Source organism: Pteropus alecto, unplaced genomic scaffold (genome assembly GCF_000325575.1).
Source record: "Pteropus alecto unplaced genomic scaffold, ASM32557v1 scaffold146, whole genome shotgun sequence".
NCBI lineage: Eukaryota > Metazoa > Chordata > Mammalia > Chiroptera > Pteropodidae > Pteropus > Pteropus alecto.
Genome location: NW_006442107.1, coordinates 25,875,782 through 25,901,805, shown reverse-complemented (window position 1 = coordinate 25,901,805; position 26,024 = coordinate 25,875,782). Strand labels below are relative to the sequence as shown.

Sequence of the window (26,024 nt, the reverse complement as noted above, 5' to 3'; positions counted from 1 at the left end):
GGTACCTTTTAAAATTTACATTTATTAGAGAAGACTAGGAAGGTTGGACATGTCTTCATATACTAATTGGCCTTTCATATTTTATCTGTGAATTGCCTCTTGATAGGTGTTCCTATTTTTCTGAGGGGCTATCTTTTTTTTTTTTTTTAATATGTAAGGGTTGTATATATTAAGAATGCCACCCAGTTTTCATATGTGTACATTTGTGTGTGTCTTGAGAGGGGAAGTAAGAGCATGAGCAAGTACAAAGATACCCTCCCTATTTCTCATATCTTTAGCTTCACTTAAGAGTTTTTATCTCTACCCCTGTCCCCATGGAAGTTCAATAATCACGTGTCTGTTAGTCTTTTCCTTTAAGATTTCTAATTTTACATTATGCTCTAAAACAGTGGTCCCCATCCTTTTTGGCACCAGGGACCAGTGCTCCTATGAGAATCTAATGCCTAATGACCTATGGTGGAGCTGAGATGGTGATGCTAGTGCTGGGGAGCAGCTGCAAATACAGATGAAACTTTGCTGGTTCACCTGCCACTCACCTCCTGTTGTGCAGTAGCGGTTTGCAGCCTTGGGGGTTGGGCACCCCTGCTTTAAAAGACTTTGCCAACACTAGATTGTGAAACGAGTTATATTTTGTTTCTTCTTTCACTTTTAGAAGCCTTTTATGCATTTATCTTATAAGTCTCATGGTGTTTTTTCAGTAGATATTTAGATTTCCAGCCCGTCATGTTTCAGTGCTGGCCTTAACTGTCACATCTTGAGAATATACTCATTTAAGAGTGATATGGAAACCTTCCAACTCTGAGATTCTGAGACTGTTTCTATTTTAATATTTATAGCCACAGTTTAAATTAATATTATACAGCCAAGGTTATAAACATTCAGTCTTTTAGAATTTGAGACAGTCATTATTCACCTTCTTCCTTTTGAATGCCATATGAGAAAAACTGTAAAATGAGAATGACCTTTAAAAGTAAGTGAATTAATGAAATCTCTATTAGTGCTGCTTCAGAAAGTGAATAGACTAATGCAATATTAGTATTAGTAATATTGTAATGTTAGTAAACATATGAATGTCATGTTGGTAGGCTGTACAGTGTATAAGAGAGGCGTAACTCTTGCTTTTAAGAAATATATTGCCTGTAATTTGGAAGCTTGAGAATTAGGCTAGTAAGCAAAAAAAAAGCAATAAGATGAGAGTCTCATATAAAAATCTTCCCAAAAGTACACTGCATGTTCTAAGGAAAAATATATTGTACCAATTATGTGGAGAGAGAGCCTAAAAGGAAAAGTATTTTGTGATTTTCATCAGCTAATGGATAAATATTAGCAAGTAGAGATGTGAGGAGAGTATTATGGACAGAGGCACTTTTATGAGGAAAAAAAAACCCCACAAAAATAAGAAAATACAGGGCATAGGTATTGAGGAAATAGGATTTTTTTTTCTTGTACACATGAGAAAAGTTTGAGGAAATAATAGGAGATGAAGTTGAGAAGTTGAATTGGCGTCATATTTGGTAAGCACTGGAGATGTGTCTATCAGTAGGTAAGGGAAAAGATGTCATATATGGTAGCCACCAGCCACATAGAGCTCTGGAATACGTGAAATGTACCTGGCCCAAATTGAGGTATATTTTAAGTTTAAAATACGTATCAGATTTTTAAGAGTACAAAAAACAATATAAAACATCTCAAAACTTTTATATTGCTGTGTTGAAATAATTATATTTTAGATGTATTGGGTTAAATAAAATATATTACTTAAATTAATTTTACCTGTTTTTTTTTAATGTGGCTACTAAAAATTTTTAAATTATATTGCGGCTCAGATTATATTTCTGTTACACAGTGCTGGTATACATAGAAGGAATATAGCCAGTATTTGCTAGTACCTACTACATGCCAGATATTATCTAGAACTTAAGTTAATCCTCATAGAAAACATTATGAAGTAGGTGATATTATTATTCTTTTCAAGTAACTGAGATACAGAGAGGTTTAGCAACATACCTGCATCACTCCACTAGTAAATAGAAAGCCAAAATTCAAACTTAGATCTCTCTGGCTTCACAGCCCTTGATTTGGCCTGGACACTGTGGCATGTTGTCATTGGGCCATTAAAGTGGTTGAGGTAGAGAATGACATGATTGGAATGATGCTTTAGCAGAATTGTAATAAAGACAAATGAGAGGAAGGGACTTCATTTTCAGCTGTCTGATTTTTTGCTTTTCTTTTGTTTAATGTTACTTTTTTTTTTTTTTCAGGAGAAAAATGCCATGTTTAAAGTCAATTTTTGAATTACATCTTTTGACATGTCCTTTATGTTAACTGCTTCTCAAAGTATTTGCCTTATTACTTTTGTAGATTTGATAATGGGCTGCATTAAAAGTAAAGAGAACAAAAGTCCAACCATTAAACATAGAACAGAAAACACTACAGAACCTGTCAATACAAGTGTCACCCATTATGGAGCAGAACACACTGCAGCGACACCGACATCTACAGCAAAGGGAACATCTATTAATTTTAACAGTCTTTCCATGACACCATTTGGAGGATCCTCAGGGGTGACACCTTTTGGAGGAGCATCTTCCTCATTCTCAGTGGTGCCAAGTTCATTTCCTGCTGGTTTAACAGGTGAGATTAAATGGACAGTTCTGTTGTCATTTTGAGAACATGACTTTGGGCAATACATACATAAGGTTTGCCTTCTGTAAGAGAAATAACTTACTGGGGGACTTTTTAAATAAGTTTATGTGAAAATTAAAGTCTAATATAAAAATTAAAGTGTTATATACATGGATGTTCTGGGAAATTTGGTGATAATCTGATGGTAATTATGTATTGAGTTACATCATTAATTATTTCATTAATTCATTTGTCAAATAATTATTGAGTGCCCATTATGTGGCTGGTACTGGGGATATAAAGATTAAACCATAATATAAAGTACAGCATAGGAAATATGGTCAGCAATATTGTAATAATTATGTATGGTGTTAGATGGGTACTAGACTTATTAGAGTGATCATTTCATGAGCTATATAAATGTCTGCTAACTGTTTTACCCCTGAAACTAATATAATAGTATATGTCAACTGTAATTGAAAAATAAAATTTAAAAAATATACCCCACCCTCATGAATGTTACTCTTAGGATTGTAAAGTGCTATCCGCTATTAAAATATTTTAGTAATTACTTAATAAATGTTAATTAAGTGGCAGTGTGGTGATAATATATTTTTTCTATTAAGTACTACTGCTTTAAAAAAAATTGAGGGTCAAAGTTTAAATGATTTTTTTTTTTTTTTTTTTAGAATCACAGATAATATGCAGGAGAGCCCAGATTTAATGTCCTATTCCAGAACTCTATTTATTATTTATATCATAATATCCTTTCAGAGAACAGCAAGAAGTGACAGCTGACAACTTTTAAGGGAGCCAGAAATACTCTTAAAAATTAGTCAGAAATTTTAAAGAGAGAGTTCTTTTGGAAAGATCTGATGTCTAGAGGCGTTTCCCTTGAATAACAAAATACATCTGATTTAAAAGAGTAGCATGAGCTCCAGGATTCATTGATTCAGCAGTTCTTTGATGTCATCAACAACTCATGTTTCTTTGCTCTTTCTCCTATAGCCCTTCGAGTGTCTGTCCACTTTATCTTTAGACTTGACAGAACAGTTGCCAGCATCAAATTAAGCAACATGTGTCCTTACTGACAATCAATGGAGACAAAAGAAGAATCTTTTCTATAAGCATGGACTATAAATTTGTCCCTTCAATTTGCTTGCCTCTAGACCAATAATAAACCAGAGGAATGCCATGCACTGATGCTGTTAGACTGTTCATTTGGGGAGTTATAGACCTCCGAGTCAGTTACAATCTTAATTCCAACTTCCTGACTCTAAATACTTCAGTAATAAATGGCCATGATGGTATTTCTCGGTCATCCGCTAAAGTTTAAAATATTTTCAGGATTCTATGTTTGGGAAAGATAGTAATCCAAAATGATTAAAGTAAATATTAAATTTAAAGACATACTTCAGCTACCTAAAGCAGTTTATTTACATGAAATAGTAAGTTCATGGGTGTTCATTTATTAATAAATATGGAGTGTCTGTGTGCCAGGTATAGAAAGTTGTAAGCAAGAGAAACAAGGTTTCTGCCCTAATGGAGTTTACATTATAGTGAAGATTGGGCAATAATTATACAAACAACTAAACAGTATGCTTAATGGTTCTTAAATGCTATGAAAGAACTAACCAGAAACTTGGCGAAGGCCATTTGGATGATCATGGAAAGGCATCTTGAGAAAAAATCATTTGAGCTGAAATTTGTTTAATGAGAATGACCCAAACATATGCAGAACTGGGAAAAGAGCTTTCTAGAGAGAGAGAATAATGAATGCAGAGTTTAGTAGGTACCGTTGGACTTGGCAGTTTTTGAGGACTAGTGAGGAGCTCAGTATGGAAAGGTAGTAAGATTGTTTGATGCAGGATTACTCAGGACCTCATAGACTCTGGTAAGAAGTTTGGGTTTTGTTTAAAGCCAGAAAGAAGCTATTGTAGAAAATTTAGTAAAAAGTTTGCGTAATTGAATTTCCTTTTTAAAAAACATTCTGGCAGCTGTGCGGAGAATGGAGAATGGAAGCAGATACAGAAGCAGGTTAGGAGGCTACTACTCTCAGTAGACCCTGCAGTCCCAGTGAAAGATAATAAGGACTTGGATTAAGATTGCAGCAGTAGAAATGGAAAAGAAAGTAGATAAGATATTTTAGAGGTAGAACTGACAGTGCTCGTCACGGGCTTGGCTTGAGTTGAGTACCTGATTGGTTAGTAGTGCCATTTGCTTAGGTAGGGAAGATTTGGGTAGCAGGTTAGAAGAGGAAAATCAACACCTTTGTTTTGTACCTAATACATTTTAAAAGCTTGTTAGACCAGTCAAGTAGAGATGTCAAATAGGTAGTTAATATAGAACTGGAACCAGGGAGTGGGGGAGAGGGGGAAGTCCAATAAATGAGATAATTTGTTTTATTCTTTTGTTGGTAGATAATAGTTTGGCTGTTTAAGTGTGCTAATCTTTTAAGCATCTGTACACAATGGTATATATAAGGCAGGGGTCCCCAGTCCCTGGGCCACAGACCGGTACCAGTCAGTGGCCTGTTAGGAACTGGGCCGCACAGCAGGAGGTGAGTAGCAGGCAAGCAAGCGAAACTTCATCTGTATTTGCAGCCACTCCCCAGCAGCTCAGCTCCACCTCAGATCATCAGGCATTAGTTTCTCATAGGAGCACCGGTCCCTGGTGTCAGAAAGGTTGAGGCCTGCTGCTATATATGACACAGTGATTTTTGGCATTTGTAATTCATGTTAGCCATAAAATTTAATTACTAAGAAAAACATGCCGTTTTTATATTTGAATGTTTAATATAATAAATTATCTTACTAAAACCCTAGTTATTGCTGTTAATGATGAGTCTCAAAGATCAAAATGTTCACTCATTGTTCATAAGAAGCTTAGACCATCAGTGACAGTAGTTTATAGTACTCGTTAATGCTTTTTCTGCCAAATCACTGATTTGAATATTGACTGTCTTTCAAGCTAGAGATGTTGCTACTATGAATCAAAATTAAATGTGTTTCTCTGGGTCTGTAGAATTTTAGAATTTATAAAGTACATAACTTTCATAGAAGGTCTTAAGAGAGCATCTTAGTAACTTGAAAATGCCAGCTGCCCATATTTCCAACTTTTAAAAATAGATTCTGGAGACTGTGAAAAAAACTATGCTTAAATTTTTTTGCTGGCAGTGGTTTTTTTTTTTTCCTTTTTTGTTAATTTGCCCATATAATTTACCTTGGTCTTTATTCCTTCATTAGGTGGTGTAACTATATTCGTGGCCTTATATGATTATGAAGCTAGAACTACAGAAGACCTTTCATTTAAGAAGGGTGAAAGATTTCAAATAATTAACAATACGTAAGTGTTGTGAATGAAAAATACTGACTGTAACAACCTGGTCTTTCAACTGAAACCACTGACCTAGCTGACGATTCAGAGACGCGAGTAGTAGGGCATGGGTCTCTGCCCACTGGGTTGGATGATGCCTTTGGTTTCATTAGACACATGGCAGAATACTACTCATGTAGCCAGAAGTTACTTCTACAAATTGTGCTGTTGTGGTTCTGCCATGAAAGGTAGAGATTTAAGAATGAAGACTGAGCGATTATATGTAAACAAGTAATATTGCTTTCAAAAAACATTACTTAAAAAATATCTTTATAAAGAGAATTTTATATTTCTATTTAAGTACTAAATGATTTAAAGATCTTATCCCTTTCTTAAAAAAAAAAGAAAGAAAGGAAAAAGATTAGGTAAGGAACTTCTGTAATTCCAAACTGCCCAAAGTAAGTTGCTTTTTTCCTAGGTGATTCTTAGACTTGTTGTCAGTTAGTGGCCCACCATAGAAATTCCAGCTATGGAAAATAGATCCCATAATTTTGTTAGCAGGTGTAGCAACCACTTTGTATGTTCTCAAAATACATATTTATGGTCTCTTTGCTTCCAGTCATGTTTCAGTCCATTCTTATTCCCATTTACTACCAGTTATTGTTCCAGAACATAAAAAATGTTCATGTCTCTCTGCTTTAAAACCCTTCAATAGCTATCAGTTGCCATCAACAAAAAGAAAAGTAACAATAATAGTAGGCATCACTCATTAAGCTTCTTCCCTTTTGTCACTCCACTGCTTAACCATGTCGAATTACTTGAATTTTCTGAATACACTGTGGTTTCTCACTTTCTTCACGCCTTCACACATGTGATTTCTTTCTTCTGTAATATGACATTTTATCTCTCCATTTTTTCCCCTTTATCTGGCCAACTGAACTCATCCTTCAGAATGTATATTTCGACGTCCTTTCTCAAGGAAGCCTTTCTTGACATTTTTCCGCTCCCTTGTGGCCCAGTCCCCACCTCCTGCTGGATTAAGTGCCTTTCTTAAATGTTCACATAGCAACGTATGCAAACCTTAAGCATAGCTGCCATCCCAATTTTGAATTATAACTTATCACTTGCTTATCATTCTTTAAACAAGGGTTCTCAACCTGGGGTAAAATTGCCCAGGGGATATTTGGCAATCTCTGGAGACATTTTTGGTTGTTAAATTCAGGGTGCTGCTACTGTCATCTAGTGGGTAGAGGCTAGGGATATTGCTCAGCATCTTGCAATGCACAGGATGGCCCTCCACAACAGAGTTATCTGGCCCAAAGTGTCAATAGTGCCAAGGTTGAGAAATTCTGCTCTAGACTGTGCATTTCTTGAGGGTAAAGACTATCTTTTTACCCTTTTTTCTAGCACAACTTTTTATAAAATTTAAAAGATATTCAGTAAATGTTTGAATGAATCAATGAATGGTTGGCAGGATTAAATATAAAGTTTTCAGTTTGTATGTCTGAAAGTATGTAATATATACTAGGAAGCTACAAATCAAGTGTATGAGTTCGTAAATGTTTGAATTACCAAAGGATTATTTTCATTTCATTTTCTAGAAAGCAAATGCACCTTAAGCATTTATGAAATTTCAGTTTAGATAAACTATTTTCAGTACTTTACTCTGGTAAAGCAAAACGTAACTTTTAATTTTCAATAGTGGAACCCATATATATTCCTCATTAGAGACTGATAATATTTACTTCTTTCACATTAATTTTGCAAGAGTCAAGACTTATGTATTATGAACTGTATATAGTTCTCATGTTCTAAATTGCTTTTAGTCTTATTTGGATATTTAAGATAATATTTTTGTATATACTTTATTCCAATAATTAAATTTTTATTGTTATTGCCCATTGACAATATTTTGGCTACAGGAGTTCTAGGGCATCTTGATTTTTTTCCTAAAGTGACTAAAAAGGAGCATTATAATTTTATAGACTATTAAAAGAAAAGCATTTGGCAAAGATAAAGAATGAACTACTGGTACATGCAGAAACATAAATGAACCTTGAAAAAATTATGCCAAGTGAAAGAAACCAGTCAAAAAGACCATATATTGTATGATTCTATTTATATGAAATGTCCACAATAGGTATATCCATAGATTAAAAACCACAAAAAGCAGATTGGTAGTGGTGGGGGCAGGAAGGGAGGGAGTGGAGAGTGACTGTTAATGGAAATGGGTTTCTTTGGGGAGTTGATGGAAAGGTTCTAAAATTGATTGTGGTAATAGTTGTACAACTCTCAATATATTTAAATCCACTAAATTGTACATCTTAAATGGGAGGATTTTATGGTATGCAAATTATACCTCAATAAAGCTTTTAAAAAGGAAACAATTAAAACTGAGTAATTTGAAAGATTTACCTCTGAGATTGTTTTATTCAGTGTGGTTGATTGTCCCAGGTTGAAAGAGTTTGTAACAAAGTGATCTTATAACTAAAATTAAACTGTGATATTTTATTTTGGTTTGGAGCAGAAATGCAGCTGTGCATTTGCTTATTCTCTTAATTCATAAAACCTATTTTTAGTAGTAGTCTTTGAGTTTGATTCTTGAGCAGATGAATGCATAAATACAAAATGAAAGTAATATCTCTTGTCTCCTTCAGATACAAGACAACACTGCAATAGATCGTGCCTTGAACAGTAGTCTACCGTGTGATTACTGTTGTTTTGTGTGTTGCAGGGAAGGAGACTGGTGGGAAGCAAGATCAATTGCTACAGGAAAGAATGGTTATATCCCCAGCAATTATGTAGCCCCTGCAGATTCCATTCAGGCAGAAGAGTATGGTGCTACTTCATATTTTATTAATTGTTTTGATTTTTAAAATGTTTTAATGCACATTCTACTTAGCCACAACTTTACACACACACAATTACATATCAGTCTTAATATAGCTAATGTATCATATTAATAGGGGATGTTACTTGAAAATTAATAATTAATGCAATAGTATTCACTTAGAGCAGGATCATAAATAAATCTACACTTATAGTACTGTTATGCCTTTACTCTTTTACTTTAAAAAATTATGTTAACCCTTTTTGTATTCTTTGTGTACTGTCTCACTTTAAAAGTTTACCCTCTGTTGAGAGTGTTATATCAGTGTTATTTTCTTGACTTAAGTGCTTGCTCCTTTTTAGGAGAGAGAGTATCCTTGTCTTTTAGGAAGTAACACATTGCAGTATTTTAGGAATAACAATTCAGCATGTTTGTAACTTACTCTCAATCAGTTCAGAAAAAATTATACACACCTATACACAGTCAGGAAGAAACTATGACAAAGCAAATTGTTAACAGTTGGGAAACCTGGGTGGAGGGTTTATAAGAGTTCTGTCTACTATTCTTGCAACTTTTAAAAAGTTAAAGTTCACCTTTAATGATATATTACGTTCAAGTCAAACCAAGTTTATCTGGGATCCATAAATGCTATTTTATTTTCATATCATAACATTTAACACTATGCCTTGCATATAGTGGTATTCTATCAATGTTTGTTTGCTTTTACTAATGATATGTAATTTGTCTCCTTAACTGTCACTTTTATTCACAAAACTGTATTAAATCAAACTTACATGAATTAGAATTCCTAAGAATTTGGATATAGTTTACTTGCATCCTACTAAATGTGGATGATCACACTGTCACCAGAGAATCACTTTTATTCTTCATACTATAGTCTTAGTATTTCTATCTGTCACTGATTGAAGGGCTCTGTCTCATTGCCTTTCCTTCTCCATTTACTACCCTTACTACCCTGCCAGGTGGAGTTTAAGAGACGTGTTGAATAGTCAATACGTGGAAATACTATGCCAGAGTATATTCTGACAGTAATATTCCTATTTAATAAATAGCTTTCATTGTGTTTTACTGTATTTTTATGATATATTCTATAGTTATTCTTTATCATCCTTTAAATCCTACTCCATTCTTGTTAATACTTATGTATAATTTTTCTTATCCATACACCTTTCTAACTCAGAACACTATTAATTTTTTTCCAGATGGTATTTTGGCAAAATGGGGAGAAAAGATGCTGAAAGATTACTTCTGAATCCTGGGAATCAACGAGGTATTTTCTTAGTACGAGAGAGTGAAACTACTAAAGGTATGAATGTTATGTTAATGTAAGTATAAAAATATTCTTAGGCAGTATTTTGAGAAAGATAAAGATTTTATTCCACCCTACCCCCCCACCCCCACCCCACAGGTGCTTTTTCCCTCTCTATTCGTGATTGGGATGAAGTAAGAGGTGACAATGTGAAACACTACAAAATAAGGAAACTTGACAATGGTGGATACTATATCACAACCAGAGCACAATTTGATACTCTGCAGAAATTGGTAAAACATTACACAGGTATGTGAATATTTCAAAGGTGAAAATTATTTCCTCATGTTCTATTTTATGAGGACAAAATTCATGTTTCATATCTCTTAAAGTTTAGCATGCTACTTTACACATAGTATGTGCTCACTAAATATCTGTTGTATTCTAGTTTTTAAATGAGGAACTGATAATACTTATACCTGAATTATATTCTTGGATGATGTGTTAAAATCAGATTATCATCATTTAAGTCTTAATATCTTACTGGCATTATGTTTACATTAGAGTTCCATGTTATAACAGCTAAATAACAAGATAGATTGTGGGAATAAATAAAATAAGTGTTTTATTTAAGGACACTTGTTAAGTAGGTAAAGCTATGAAAAAGCTGTATCAGATATCCTTTTGGTTTACTTTCCTCTGCATGGGCTGGAGTATATGAGATTTCTTAAAGGATAAATCCGTAGAGATTTATTTATTAAGTAAAATAAATCCAATGAAGATGCATGTTTCTTTTCCTGGAAAATTAACCTGTAACAACTCTAGACATTCCTCAGTCTTTCAAGGGCCTTTGAAAGGTGCAGTCTTAGAGTCTTCTGTCTCAAAAATTTTCTTTGCCAATTTGATATATGAATGCATTTGAAATTCTTTAAATGATTAATACTAGGGAAGGAGAAGTTTCCATAGCAATTTATTCTTCAGTGACGGCTAGCTGCAAACTGAATCTATCAAATCAACCGCCCGTGTTGACAGTGATCAAACATGTTGCCAAGCAGTGACATCAGTTGTAATTGTACTTGTTAGAATGTGGGTTTGTGTGGTTACTTGCTGAGAACGGGAAAGAACATGTCTTATTTACAATAAGAAAGATTGTATAAGCAGGATTCACAAATCAAACTATTATGAATTTGAGATTCCCTGTTTTTGTGTCTCCCTTATTTAAAATTCAGTGTCCTAAATGCAGAAATTTTTCTTTGATTTTTGGTATCCCTCTTATATTGGTAGTTACTAGAAATAACAATTAATGGTAGTATTCTCTTTGGGAAGAAATAAAGCACAGTGGTCAAAAGCAGAACTTTGGAGGCAGCCAGACCTAGAGTTTGAATCCCATCTACATCACTAAGTGACCTTGAGAAAGTAGATTAGTTTTCCAAGACTCAACTGAGATCTGTAAAGTGCTCAATTAGTACAATTGCTGGAACATAATAAGTATTTAATAAGTAATAACTTTTAAAATGTAACAAAATGTTTTATTTCTTATGTTTTACTTATGTACAACTCCCTTGTGTTTGTGCTTTTATAAAAAAACTGGTAGAACACTATTTTTTGTTTTGATTTTCTATAATTTAAGTTTTTTAAAATATTGATAGTACATGTACCTTAATTTTTCTGAGTAATTCATTTTACAGTGTAGTTTATTCATTTATCTAGAACACGCTGATGGTTTATGTCATAAGTTAACAACTGTGTGTCCAACTGTGAAACCGCAGACTCAAGGTCTAGCAAAAGATGCTTGGGAAATCCCTCGGGAATCTTTGCGACTAGAAGTTAAGCTAGGACAAGGATGTTTTGGTGAAGTATGGATGGGTAAGAAGCCTGAACTTTCAGTTTTCTTTGTCATTGTTTAGCCATAGATTAAAATGCCACAATTAATTATAAGATAGGTTGAAATATTTAAGATAATGCTGCTCCTTAAAGTTTGGTGTAAATTCTTTTCAAATATAGATTAAAACAATAAAAGTATTGTTTTTTTAGGAACATGGAACGGAACCACAAAAGTTGCGATCAAAACACTAAAACCAGGTACAATGATGCCAGACGCTTTTCTTCAAGAGGCTCAGATAATGAAAAAATTAAGACATGACAAACTTGTCCCACTATATGCTGTTGTTTCTGAAGAGCCAATTTACATTGTCACTGAATTTATGTCAAAAGGTATGTGTCTATTAGTATCTCTTAGGGTATGCATGTTAATAAACTTTTAAAAAACAAGTCTTTGTTTTTATTTTTATACATACAGATTTTTTATCATACAGTGTTTTCTAAGATTTTTATGTAGACATTTGAAAAGAGAAAAATCTTACATTTTAACAGAATAGTGATTCACTCCAGTTATTCCAAAAGATACAAAGTTCAAAAGGAAAATAAGGCAGGCAGAATTTATTTTGAAAGTGAATAGTCCTTCATTCTGTTTGACTAAAGAAAACAGAATAGCTAAGAAAATGAAAAAGAAAAAAAAGTACTTGTACAAATTGAATTAAAATAATGCAGTCAGAAAGATACATCTTTAGTATTAAAGCAAAGAAATCAGGTAAAGTTAAGTAAATTAACTTTATCTCATTTTAATATAAGCATACTCTCCCTCTCCATAGTCAGAATGCCTAGAAGCTTTTTTTCTGTGTTTCTGTTATCAACTGAAATGTCTCCATTCTCCTAAACCCTAGACTCCAAAGTGGGATTTTAAGTAACAGGAATGATAAGGGCCAGGATAAAGAGAAGGAAAGATTGCTCTTTCCTCTTTTTCCCTTTGCTAACGATGCTTTAGAAGAGGAACCAGTAAGTCATAAAATATGCCAACAGGCTTGCTTTTTACCCTCTTGAATTTTATCTACGTTTTTTACTCTTAACAAGTCACTATCCGTAGGTAACACTGATTGTCATCCCTCTCCAGTAGTCCATCTTGGCCAACAATTTAGTTCCATCTAGTGGTGACAGGGCCAACTACAAGCTCCACATTTGCTATAGGAAAAATTCCCCCCCCAAAACAAAGAGAAAAAACAAAGGGTTAAGAACTGACATAGCCTACTAATTGATAGCCAAACATACCTAACGCCCCAAAGTACATGGTAGTTTTTGGAAGGAATCTACTGCAAACCACTGCCAGATATCACATTTCAGAGTGCATTGGATGAACTAGAAAAAGAAGGAAGGAAAGGAACAATAAAGAAGAAGTTTAAATCAAGATATAGAATTAAAAAAAAAAAGTAAATCAAGATATTGACAGCATAAGAATATAATGGAGGTAAAGCTAGTGGTCCATTAGCTTTGTATATTGATTTTAAGAATTAATTAGGAGAGCATGGGAAAAGTCTATGCTGTCAGGTTGCTGGGTTAGGATTATTTCTAATTGGGAGATTTAGAAGCAAGATCACAATTGTCCCTTCTAGTTTCAAAACTGTAATTCCCCATCTTGCTAATTAGCAGTTGGCCCTATATAATCCATCTCATTGCCTCACGTGCTTTCACATAAACCCACTTTTCTGGCCAAGTGGGTAATTTTGTTGCTCCATGTTTCCATGAGTTTGTTCATGTTATTTCCTTCACCTGGAATGTGGTTTCCCTATCTCTTGACCAGTCTTAACTATACGCCCTTCAGATTGTACTTAAGTCAGGTATTAGAAGCCTTCCACTAATATCCCCATCTGTCATGAGCATTATGGTTTTTGAAATCTTTATAGTCAGAGTACTCTAGGAATTATTAACAACCAAAATTTATTGAATGCTTCTAATAGATAAGACACTCTGCTCGTTATTAAAAGGTGTCAAAGAAATATAGCCACCCAAATAATTTACATTAAATTTGGAGACAAAAGACTTAAACTCCTGAAGAGTTACTTTTCAGTATAAAAGTAAATGACGATTCACTATAAACAAACTAAGCTACAGGCCAAAACATAATGAATTTCTAATAAGGATAATAGAAATTGAGGAAGAGATCATAGGCTGGAATAAATTGAGAAAAATTAGAAAAAACAAGTCTTGAATTACACTTTAAAGTTATGGAGGATATGGATGGGTAAAGTGAAGAGAATGGGTATTTCTGCAGAGCTAAAAGGATTGAGGAAATGGCTAATAAAACAATGGCTAATGGGAAGTACAGACGTAGTAGAAGAAACTAGGAAATAAGGCCAGGGAGGTATATGAGACAAATTTAAAGATTGCTTTTAATTGGTTCCACTACTATTTATTGAGTACTTACCCTCTGCTAGGGTCATAAATGAGCCTCAGAGGGTTTATGAACTTCCTCTGAAGTTATGTGTTAGTTTTTTCATGCTTATGTATGTTTTCTGGAAAGAGCATTCATAGTTTTCATCAAATTCTCAACATACGAACCAAAAAAAGATTAAGGACCAATGATAGATAGAAAACATTCTATAATAAATGGATATAAGAAACATTTAAGGGGAAGTGGTATTTGTTGTGACTGGTTAAAAATCAGAGAAGAGGAATTGTCAAAATGACACATTCCAGTTCTGGATTTCTATGCTCTGTAGTTTTTGCACTATTTTAGCACTTTACCTATTGTTGCACTGAACAGTGTTCTAAGTGTTGTATCGATTAAAGAACTGTATCTTTGCTTTTTATATACATTCTGCATTTTATATTGAATGTATAAATGTAGAGTATTTCTATAACCTCAGTCTGTCCTGCAGACCAAGAAAAAGAAGTGTTCCTTCCTCTGTTTAAGGATAGTTCCTTTAGTGCATTCTTTATCCTTCCTTATGTTGAAAAAGGAAACCCTGTCTTGGTCCCAGCATCTGCTTTTCACCTACTGCTCTACCTTTTTGCTTCCCTTCACAGCCAAGATATTTTAAAGATCAGGCAGTACTCCCAGTCTTTATGCCCTAACCAGCGATTTACTCTTTTTTGAAACCTGTTCACATTTACTTAATGTTTTCACATTTTGCCACATTTGCTTCAGATCATTCTAAGGAAACAATACATTTAACTATCTAATTGAATCCTTGTTTTTACCCCTTCTTGGGACCTATTTTCCTTTTAGCTCATCTTTCAGGGCCCTTTGGGCCCATTTCCCTTCAGAGGTAACCTCAGTTTTGAAGTTGGTGTTTACCTTTCCCATCTGCATTTTTAATGTCAATATGCTTTTACTAATATATATTTACCTATTAACAATATTTGTATGTTGTTTTTTTTTTTTACAAAGATCTATTTCATTCAACAGGTTCTTTTCTCTTTAAAAACTTTTTTTTTCAGTTACAGTTGACATCCAATATTAGTTTCAGGTGTACAGCATAGTGGTTAGACATTTATATAATTTATGAAGTGTTCCCCCAATTAGAATCGTACCCACCTGGCACTATACATAGTTATTACCATGTTATTGACTGTATCCCCTTTGCTGTACTTCACATCCCCGTGACTCTTGTAACTACCAATTAGTACTTTTTAATCCCTTTACTTTTTTCACCCAGCTCCTCAACCCCGCTCCCATCTGGCAGCCATCAATTTATTCTCTATATCTATGTGTCTGTTTCTGTTTTGTGTGTTTATTTTCTTCAGATTCTACATACAAGTGAGATCATGGTATTTGTCTTTCTCTGACTTATTTCACTTAGCGTAATACCTTCTACGTCCATCCTTGTTGTAAATGGTAAAATCATTCTTTTTATGGCCAAGTCATAGTCTATTGTATATCTGTACCACATATTTATCTAATCATCTATTGATGGGCACTTAGGTTGCTTCCATATCTTGGCTATGGTAAATACCGCTGCAGTGAACATAGGGGTGCATATATCTTTTCGAATTAATGTTTTGTATTTCTTCAGATAAATACCCAGAGGTGGAATTGTGGAGTCATAAGGTAATTTTAGTTTTAATTTTTTGAAGAACCTCCATATTGTTTTCCACAGTGGCTGCACCAATTTGCAGTCCTACCAACAGTGCGCAGGGATTCCTATTTCTCCACATCCTCGCCACACTTGCTGTTTTTTGATTTATTGATGATAGCCATTCTGACAAGTCAGAGATGATATCTCATTGTGATTTTAATTTGCGTTTCTGTGATGATTCATGACATTGAGCAATCTTATATGTGTCTATTGTCCATCAGTATGTCCTTTGGAGAAATGTCTATTCAGATCCTCTGCCCATTTTTTAATTAGATTTTTTTTTTGGTGTTGAGTTGCATGAGTTCTTTATAAATTTTGAATATTAACTCCTTATCGGATGTATCATTGGCCAATATCTTCCATTCAATAGGTTGTCTTTTTTTGTTGTTGATGGTTTTTCAGCATGTGCTCTTAAAGATTTATTCATGTGGATAAGAGAAGATCTACTTCATATACTTTTAACTATTGAATGAGATTTTACATGAATATACCACTGTTCATTCATTTCCCAGTGAACATTTAGGTTGCCTTTAGTTCCTTGCTGTTACAATGCAGCAGTAAATATCTTCATACTTGTCTCCTTTTGCACATGTGCAGAGGTTGTATTGCATTGGATGGCAGCAGCCTTAGCATCACCTGGAAACGCCTTAGAAACACAGATTCAGGATGGGGCCCAGCAATGTTCACTTCCCCAACCCCTTTTGTAGGAATAGTTTATTGACTGCTCTCGATCTTATTTATTAAACCTGTGGAAATTTCCCTTTTCTTGCTGTTTCCACTATCATTGCTAGATTTTAACATAAAGGTTTCTCTTTCCTAGACAATTACAAGAAATTTAAACTTAATCCTTTTATGCAGTTTGGCCCAATTTCATTCTTCATATTACTTTTTCAACATAAATCTGATCATATTATTTCTCAGCATAAAACTTCATATAAAAGAGATAAAGTCCATCTGTGCATTGCTTTCTGTGTTCTTGTCTGCAGCCTTCTTGTTAGTTCCCATCTTTATGCTCTATGTTCTTACATATGAGGGACTGGTTTTTTTTTTCCCCAAAAAAAACTTTTGCTCATAGTGCCAGGGCAGGGGTGAGGTGGGGGGGTGGAAGTGGGTATGGAGTGGAAGAGAACATGAAGAGCAAGGAGGTCTCTGCCCTCAGAGGAGGTGGGAAGGGGCACAGGAGGTGCAAAAGGGTGCAGTGAGCCCGTGCGTCCCCGGGGTGCGGGACAGAGTGGTGGTTGGAGGCATGTAGGGCTGGACAGTGAGAGGGGCTGTCGCCACATGGGACTTGGGGTCACGTCAAGTTTGGTGGGTGCGGGAGGCCAGGAAGGGGGTGCAGAGGAGAGGCACTGGGAACTGGAGCCAATAGGAGGGACTGTTTTCAGTTCCCTAAACTGTGCTGTTTTATGCATTACAGCCTTTGTACTTGTTACCCACTTCTTGGAATTCCCTGTTTGCCCTTATTCTCCTTTAAATGCACTCCCTCTGTGAAGCTTTTCTGACGAATTAACTGTATCCATTGTAGTTTCTACAAAAATTTTTATAATACCTACTGTACAATATTTATGCTTACATATATTTTATAGGTTCTAGATCTATAAGACTAGATCAAAATCTTTTCAAGGGCAGAGACCATGACTTGTTAATCTTTGTATCTTCTATACCTTTTACAGTGCCTAACATGACCCTCAGCAAATATTTGAGTGGGCAGATGAACAAGCACAGTAACATGTTCCCCCTGCAGTAGACAGACCAGAAGAAATATAAATAGTCTCTGACTTTGAATCTCTATAAATGAGACTAAGTCATGACATTCCCTTGTTTCATAATCCTGTCAACATAGAAAGGGCTTTCTTTGTCTTGTTCTGTTTTATTACACTTTTATTTTGAAATACTTTTAAACTTATAGAAAAGTTGCAAAACTAATACAAAGAAGTCTCATATGTATTTCGACCAGATTAGTCAATTGTTAACTAGATATATCTATCAATATATAAAAAATATAAGGGTTTTCTCTTGAACCATTTGAGAGTTTATTGTAAACATTATGTTCCCTTTACCTCTAAATACTTGAGCATTTGTCTCCTAAAGACAGGGACATTGTCTTAGATAATCACAGCATAAGGATGTAAATGAGGAAATACAACATTGGTACATTTCTCTTACCTACAACCTGCCAGCTCATATTCAGATTTCAAACCAGTCAGCTCAGTGATGTCCTTAATTATACCAATTTTTCCTGATGCAGTATCCAGTCCATGGTCATTGATTTCTTTTAGTTGTAATTTCTTTTCGGTCTCCTTTAATTTGGAGCAGTCCTGCAGCCTTTCTCGTCTTTCATTATGTGTTATTTTTGAAGAGAACACTGTCTTTGTTTTATAGAATGTATCTGAATTTGGGCTTGTCTGATATTTTCTCCTGATTAAATTCAGGAACATGGTAAATTTTTAACCAGTAAGAGGAATAGCAACTAGACTTTTGCTTTCTAGCCTTTCTCTGCTGTTATTCATAGTACTTTAGTGTTCATGATATCTTCTGCTAAAACTGAGAGAAGTTAGTTGGACTTACACTTCCGTGTCAACTCGGCCACCTAGATTTAGTTTTAAGTACCCCAAAATATTTCCATTTTCCTAAGCTCTTGATTTCAGATTGACTTCAAAATATATACGTATCTAATATTACTTTTTGGATCAAAATTGGGACCATTGATCTTGATCAAAGCATGGAAGAAATGCCTGTAATCTGGTGAGATTATTGCATTTTCCTTTTTTTCATATGTTATTGGGAGAAGTTTATAAAATTTTAGTTTAGGGACCTCTTCTGGAATCTTAAAAATAGTTATTCAGAAATTCCAAAGCTGCAAAAATTAATAAAGAATGAGAAGCTGAAGTTTTATATCTTGGTGTAGTGATTTCTTTAGAGGGAGGGGAATGTCTTTTCGATCCTAATTTATGAGTTGCTAATTTTCCATGAATGTCTTGCTGTCTCTTATAGGGAGCTTATTAGATTTCCTGAAGGAGGGAGATGGAAAGTATTTGAAGCTCCCACAACTGGTTGATATGGCTGCTCAGGTACTTGTGTATTTCTACATGTATCAATTTGAATTGAAAGTTTACATTAAAAATGTAAAATAATTTTAGTAGAATACTATTGTTTATATAATGAAGTCTTGAAATTTTAGAGCTAGAAGGGACGTTAGAGATAATCTGATCTCCTTATATTATAGATAATGTGATATCTGAAGACCAGAGGTATCTAAAATTCATATAACATTAGTATTAGAACCAAGCATGTAACTCCCATCACAATTCTGTCCTTATCATGTAGTCTTCCAGAAATATAAAATTTATATGTATATTTTAACAGATAAATTTTAAAACAATGAATGATCGCTATTCCAAAGAAAATAGTATTGGAAATCTACAGTATGTGCTGAAATGCCAAGCCTAGTCCATACTCCTGAGTTCAAGGGTCATAAACACTCAGTATTGGGGGTTGGCATCAACATAAAGGACCAGAACAGTGTTTTAGGCTTTGTGGGCCAGTATATCTCTGTTACTGTTCCTCTTGCTGCTTTTCTTCCTCTCACTCTCCTCTCCTTCCCCCTCCCTCTCATTCTCCTTGCCTCTCTTCCTCCTCTATTAGTGTTTTCTATTATCTGCCAGACTGTTACCATCATCTCCTTTCGAGAGAGATGAGTTTTCAGTGATTTGACTTAACATTAACCAAAATTGTCTTCTCCTTCCTTCCCTTTGTATCATGTCTTTTCTTTTCTTTCTAAGATTGCTGATGGTATGGCATATATTGAAAGAATGAACTATATTCACCGAGATCTTCGGGCTGCCAATATTCTCGTAGGAGAAAATCTTGTGTGCAAAATAGCAGATTTTGGTTTAGCAAGGTTAATTGAAGACAATGAATATACGGCAAGACAAGGTAAAATTACATTTTAATAAATGCTTGTAACCTAATGTTCAACAGATTTTTTTACCATTCCTTTGAATATACAAGGTTTACAGAATAAGAATAGCTCTAGATCTTCTCAGAAGAGTCAAAGAAACATTGATTTTATTCATAAAATTATATGTAATACATGGTATCATGGCTTTCTGATAGTTAATTCCCCCAAGGAAGAACCTGACTGATATTCTTTGCATTATAAATATAGCTCTCTTTACATTCCCTTTACTCTCCTCTTTATGCTTCTTGTGGCATGCCAACAAATAAACATTTTTAAATTCCTTTGTAAAAAACTTGAGAACCGTCCAGATTTTACTACACTAAGGATGAGAAAAGGTACATTTGAAACTAATATAGTAATAAATAGCATACAATTTTATAAAGGCTTTGGAAACCATTTCTATGCCAGATTTACAGTAATTCCTTACTATATATAAAATTATTATAAATAAAAACATTTAGAAGATTGATGCTATAAAGAGTAAGAGAAGGGAACTTGTGGAAATTAGTATAGGTCGATTCTTCTGCTTGGCATCTCTCTAAACTCTCATTTAGTACCTACTTAATGAACACATAATACATGCATATGGAAAGAGAATGGGTTTTTTAATCCCGATTCCATCTGTTATTAGTCCCAGGATTTCAATTAAGTTATCAAACCTCTTTGACTGAGCCTCAGTCTCCTCACTAATAAAGACTAGATGCTAATGTTTTACTTCTCAAGGTTGTTGTGAAACTTTAATGAAGTACTAGTTATATAGTGCCCGACATTACCTAACATGGTAGATGCTCAGTGTATATTAGAGCTTACATTTTAATGGGCAAGGTAGAACATATAAATAACTATAAAAGAAGCTATGTGTGATTAATGTCAAAAGAATATGGAAAACAGTGTGGGAAAGCAGAGCAGGAAAGACTTCACAGAGGTGATGACTTGAGAGCAGGGCCTTGAAGAAAGAATGTAACCTTGACAGGCAGAGATTGAGTAAGGTCCAGTACACATCACCCATAGGTCGCTCATCCTACATGAAACCCTCAGTGACCCCCCCCCCCACACCTACAAAAAAAAGATGCTTCGTCATTCATTATCTCCTACTCTAGCTCCACTTTTCCTGTAACAGATACTGGAGTCGCTGCTTGTGCTAGGCGGGAGGGCACAGCTGTTAAGAGGGCACAGTTTCTGCTGTCAAGGAGCTCACTGACTAATGCCTGAGACCAAATTGTAAACTCTTTCAATCCAATCGGGTAAGCCCAGTAAAAATGTTAGTGAAAGTTTAAATAGTAGACACACCAAAAAAAAATTTGTTTTTCAGCTATCTATTACCATCTATTACCATTTCATTAAAGAACATTTTAACACTATACAACTAGGAAAGACGTAATCTCAGAATAAAGGACATACCTGTGAATTAATAATTTTAGCTTTGTAAATTGATACGTAATCCTTTTTTCTCTCTTTTTATCAGTGACCACACTGATACACAAATCATTGGGAACCGCTGTTTTAAACCATAGTTTCTCAATCAGGAGTGGTTTTGTCCCCTAGAGAACATTAGGTAATATCAATATCTTGAGACTTTTTGGTTGATACAACTGAGAGCCTGCTACTGGCATCTGATGGGTAGAGGCCAGACATGACTGCTGAACATCCTGCAACATAGAAACTAGTCCCCCACCAAACAAAAATTATCTTGCCCCAAATGCCAGTAGTGCCAGGTTGAGAAACCCTACCTGCAGCACAGTGCTTTCTTTTCAACCTCCACACCTTTGTGCAGTTCCTTCCAGCTGGAATATTTTCCTATTCTAAAATCTTTACCTGTAAAAATTCTAACTGTTCTCTAAGGTTTAACTTAACTAACCCTTTTCTAATGAAACTTTTTGTGATTATGCTAGCAAAAATTGATCTTCTGTTTGGACATCTAAAGAACTATTTTACAACACGATGTACATACATATAGAAATAACTTGAAGTATGTAAGACACCTGTAATCGCCACCATAAGTATATAAGCTTCACAAAGGCTGTTTTGTCCCCCATGACAATTAGCATGAAGTGTTGTGCATAAAAAGCATAAACTAAATATTTGAATAAATTAGGCTTTTAAAAATGACAGTACAATAAAATTTTCCAGAGAAATATCATAAAATAAAAGAGATTGCTGTTAAAAACCAGTAGGTATTAGAACCCAACAGAATATTGCCCTCTTTAACCAACAACAGTTAGCTGTATAGTTACTAGGTGATAGACTTACTTAAAAGTTATAGGTGCTATAATCCATGTTTTTGGTTGCTTCTTAGTACAGTTTCTACCTCTGTTTTCTTGAATGGTTTTCTGTCCCCACCAACAGTACTCATTTTTTTTTATGTCATTGAATATCTTATCAGGAAGAAATGTGATTTCTTTTAATACAAATTTTAAATATTAAAAATTTTTCCCATGTATCGTATACTTTTGAACACTAATGACAGATATAAGGACACTGACAAAAAATTAGCCCTCCTTATGCCGTATTTACACAAATAGATTTTTAGGAACAATTTACTTAAGATTGTCAATACTGTTTTAGGGGCAAAATTTCCAATCAAATGGACAGCTCCTGAGGCTGCACTATATGGTCGATTTACAATAAAGTCTGATGTGTGGTCATTTGGAATTCTACAGACAGAACTGGTAACAAAGGGCAGAGTGCCATATCCAGGTAAAGCTTGCATTTCATTAGCTCTTGGTTTTTCCATCACTGACTTTAACTGGAGATTATTAGGAGCAGAAAAGTAAAGAGGGGGAAAGAACTTTATTTTTTATTTCTCTGTCTCTTTTCTTCTCTCCCTCCCTCCCCATCTTATTTATTTATTTATTTTTGGCATCGGATAGACAGTAACCTATGAGAGTCATAATCCCTGAGTTAGGGCACACACAGGAGGTGCGCCCCACATTCATCTCAGCTTTTTTCCTTAGGGCATTTCCAAAAGGGTTATTTATCTCCACTATACTCTCAGATAAACACATCTTAAATATCCTGGGTCATCCATCTTCCTCTCACCACAACCCCTGTCTTACAAGTAATTGAAGGTATTTGCCACTGTTCCTCATTAGCCTAAGTTTGGTCATTAATAACTGTTAATGTCAGAAAGTACCAGTACCTCAAAGTAGCACCCTAAATTTTCATTAATCAAATGAGATTGGTTTTTGAACATATTAGTGTTAAAAGCAAGAATTGAGCAAGGATTAGTGTTTAAAAGCAAGGTTGGTGGGGGAAAAAAATAGATATGTTGGAACAAGCTAGATCTCATTTTTTAAGCTCTTCTTGATATAATTTAACATTGAAAATTTATTTATTTGTTAAAATAATCCCACTAAGTAAACCTACTGTACTTTGAATCAGTTCATGGGTAGGGGATTTGTTTTGTTCTTTTTTTATATAGTTTTATTGAGAAATGATTGACTTGCGTCACTATAAGTTTAAGGCATACAGCATGATGGTTTGATTTACATATATTGTGAAACGATTGCAATAGGTTCATTGTATGCAATGTTTGATATTGTTAGGTATGGTAAACCGTGAAGTGCTGGAACAGGTGGAACGAGGATACAGGATGCCTTGCCCTCAGGGCTGTCCTGAATCCCTGCATGAATTGATGAATCTTTGTTGGAAGAAAGATCCTGATGAAAGACCAACATTTGAATATATCCAGTCCTTCTTAGAAGACTACTTCACTGCTACAGAGCCACAGTATCAGCCAGGAGAAAATTTATAATTCAAGTAGCCTACCTTATATGCACAAAACTGCCAAAATGTAAAAAACTTATGTAGACTTCCTCACTTATTTACAGGAATCAAAAGAAGAAAATCTTCACTCTGCATGTTTTTAATGGTAAACTGGAATTCCAGATATGGTTGCACAACACCACTTTTTTTTTCCCAAATGTTAAACTCTAAAGTACCAATGATGAATTTTCCAACTTATTTCGGGGTCCAAAGAAAGTATAGCTAAGATATTGATGACAGTGTGAGTGATAGCATATGACAATGAAGAGCAACAAGGCTACTGTTTGTAAATCACTTTATTTCTTTTATTCCCCAAACTCAGAATTGTTAAGAGAAAATTATTTCTCATTATAGACAAAACTCGGAAGATAAAAACTGTTATACCGTAGTAAAATCTAAAATAAGCTAACTTCATGGGACCAAAAATTTCATTCCATTTCTAAAATTTTCTTGTATTCATTATTTTCAAAAGTTTTTTATAAGTTGAACAGTTAACATGCAATCTTAGTATATGCCTCCTTTGCATGGAAATGAGTGAGGTTTCTAGAAGCAAAAAGGAATATAAACAACATCTAAAACTTGATTAAATGTTAAATGACAGTGGTGGGATTTGAAAGTATAATGCACTATGTCAACACTCAAATTCATGGAACTGGAAAGTAGAGGAAGAAATTTTTCACTTTAATCATTTTCTGAATAGCTCAGTTTAGAATAATGAAGGAACTAGAAAGTGAGTTAATCTTTTATAAGGTTGCATTGATTTTTTTAAAGGCAATCTATAATTGAAATTGTTATCCAATCCAAGGGGAAAAAGTCCTAGCATTTAAATAGTCCTTTTTAAAAAATAGACTGGTAATATGAGATGTTGCTAAATATGTGCTTATAGTGATGGGTGCCTCAAATATAAAATATCACTAGGTCAGGGACTTGAATGCACTTTTGCTCTTATTGCATATAGACTAACAGAGAGGAAAATGTATTTAAAAGAAATATGAGAAAATGAAATGTGAAAGTTTTACAGATAGAGGGAATGTTATGTTTAATGTCGATGTTATGGAATGACAAAATGGCTTTGCTGGCACTCAAAGCTGCTCACTTTTTTTGTGAGATTTTAAGAGTTATAAGGTATGTCTATAAGACTAATCGTATGATAATCACTAAATAAATGATAGTCTCAAAATAACTAAGTTAAGGCTTCCCAGTAATACCAGTGATACAGCTTTTATGCAAAACATTTTTAAAAGTCCAGTGTGATGAATTTTTCCCTTTTAGAATTTAGTTGATTTGAAGAGGAAAACTTATTCAGAATAAGAACAATGGTAAAAGTGGAGTGGGGGTGGGGGCAGTTTTTATCCATTTAAAGTGCAGAAGTAAACATACAAAAAAGACTGATTTTTATGATTAACTCAGAAAGAAATTCCAAAATAGGAATTTGAATAGCAGCATTACTGGCTTAAGGATCTAGCAAAGGAACTGAATCTGACAAAAGTCTGATATTTATGTTTTTAAATACTCTTTTATAGTCATACTTTAAATAAAGCAATACATCAGATCCCCATATTTTAGAAATATAATTTTTAACCATTATCTGTTAACTGATTTAATCATCAAATTTAAAGTTCCATGCCATAGTATCTACGTTGAAATTCAGATCATTTTAAAATGTGACAGTTGAACTTCATGTAGTTGGCAACAGTTCTGGTACTAAAAATTGTGGTGGTTTCTTATGTTTACATAACCTGCATAGTATTGAATCCCTCTTTCAAGAGGATCTTCCTACGAAGACTGCCGTCATCATTTACCCTTAACATCTGCAACCTGTGATATCAGATTTTTAAAGGGCTTCATGTGAACTATGATATAATTCTTCTAGCATTTAATAAAGGATAATAAAATTATATGTTTATGTACTAATTCTATTCAGAAAAATAAGCCAGGAAAAGTTGATGGTATTAGGTTTTAACTGAATGGAGCTGTTCCGTATATGAATTGTATAGTGAGGAAATAACACTAACTCAATGTGTATTCAGTTTAAATGGTTATGTATTTTTAAATTGCCAAAAAAAATAAACAACTTTGTACATTTGAAGATTTTTTCCCAACAGCTTTTCGTCTTCAATATCTTAATGTGGAATTTAACCCTTACCAAAAAAAAGTTGGCAAAAAAACCTTCTAGCACACTTTTTTAAATGAATAATGGTAGCCTAAAATTTAATATTTTTATAACGTATTATATCATTTTATGGATAATCGAAATAATTCTCATTGAATATACCCATTTATCTTTTTAGCCAATATTTATACTTTCTCATTCATTTTTTTAAATCGGTATTTAAAGCAAAATAT

General features: G+C 34.2%; 1 protein-coding gene across 2 annotated transcripts in view; it reads left to right on the top strand.

The window, feature by feature from the left end:
- The window catches only part of YES1 (YES proto-oncogene 1, Src family tyrosine kinase), a 72,470-nt gene extending 46,703 nt beyond the window's left edge, over positions 1-25,767 (top strand). For both annotated transcript variants that reach the window (XM_025038698.1, XM_006920047.3), the window contains exons 2-12: positions 2,362-2,634; positions 5,871-5,970; positions 8,675-8,773; positions 9,994-10,097; positions 10,200-10,349; positions 11,751-11,906; positions 12,075-12,254; positions 18,947-19,023; positions 19,735-19,888; positions 22,479-22,610; positions 23,459-25,767. In XM_025038698.1, coding sequence (XP_024894466.1) covers positions 2,370-2,634; positions 5,871-5,970; positions 8,675-8,773; positions 9,994-10,097; positions 10,200-10,349; positions 11,751-11,906; positions 12,075-12,254; positions 18,947-19,023; positions 19,735-19,888; positions 22,479-22,610; positions 23,459-23,667 — 1,626 coding nt within the window. In that variant the 5' untranslated portion in view covers positions 2,362-2,369 and the 3' untranslated portion in view covers positions 23,668-25,767. The remainder of the gene's footprint in view (positions 1-2,361; positions 2,635-5,870; positions 5,971-8,674; positions 8,774-9,993; positions 10,098-10,199; positions 10,350-11,750; positions 11,907-12,074; positions 12,255-18,946; positions 19,024-19,734; positions 19,889-22,478; positions 22,611-23,458) is intronic.
- Positions 25,768-26,024: the final 257 nt, after the last annotated feature.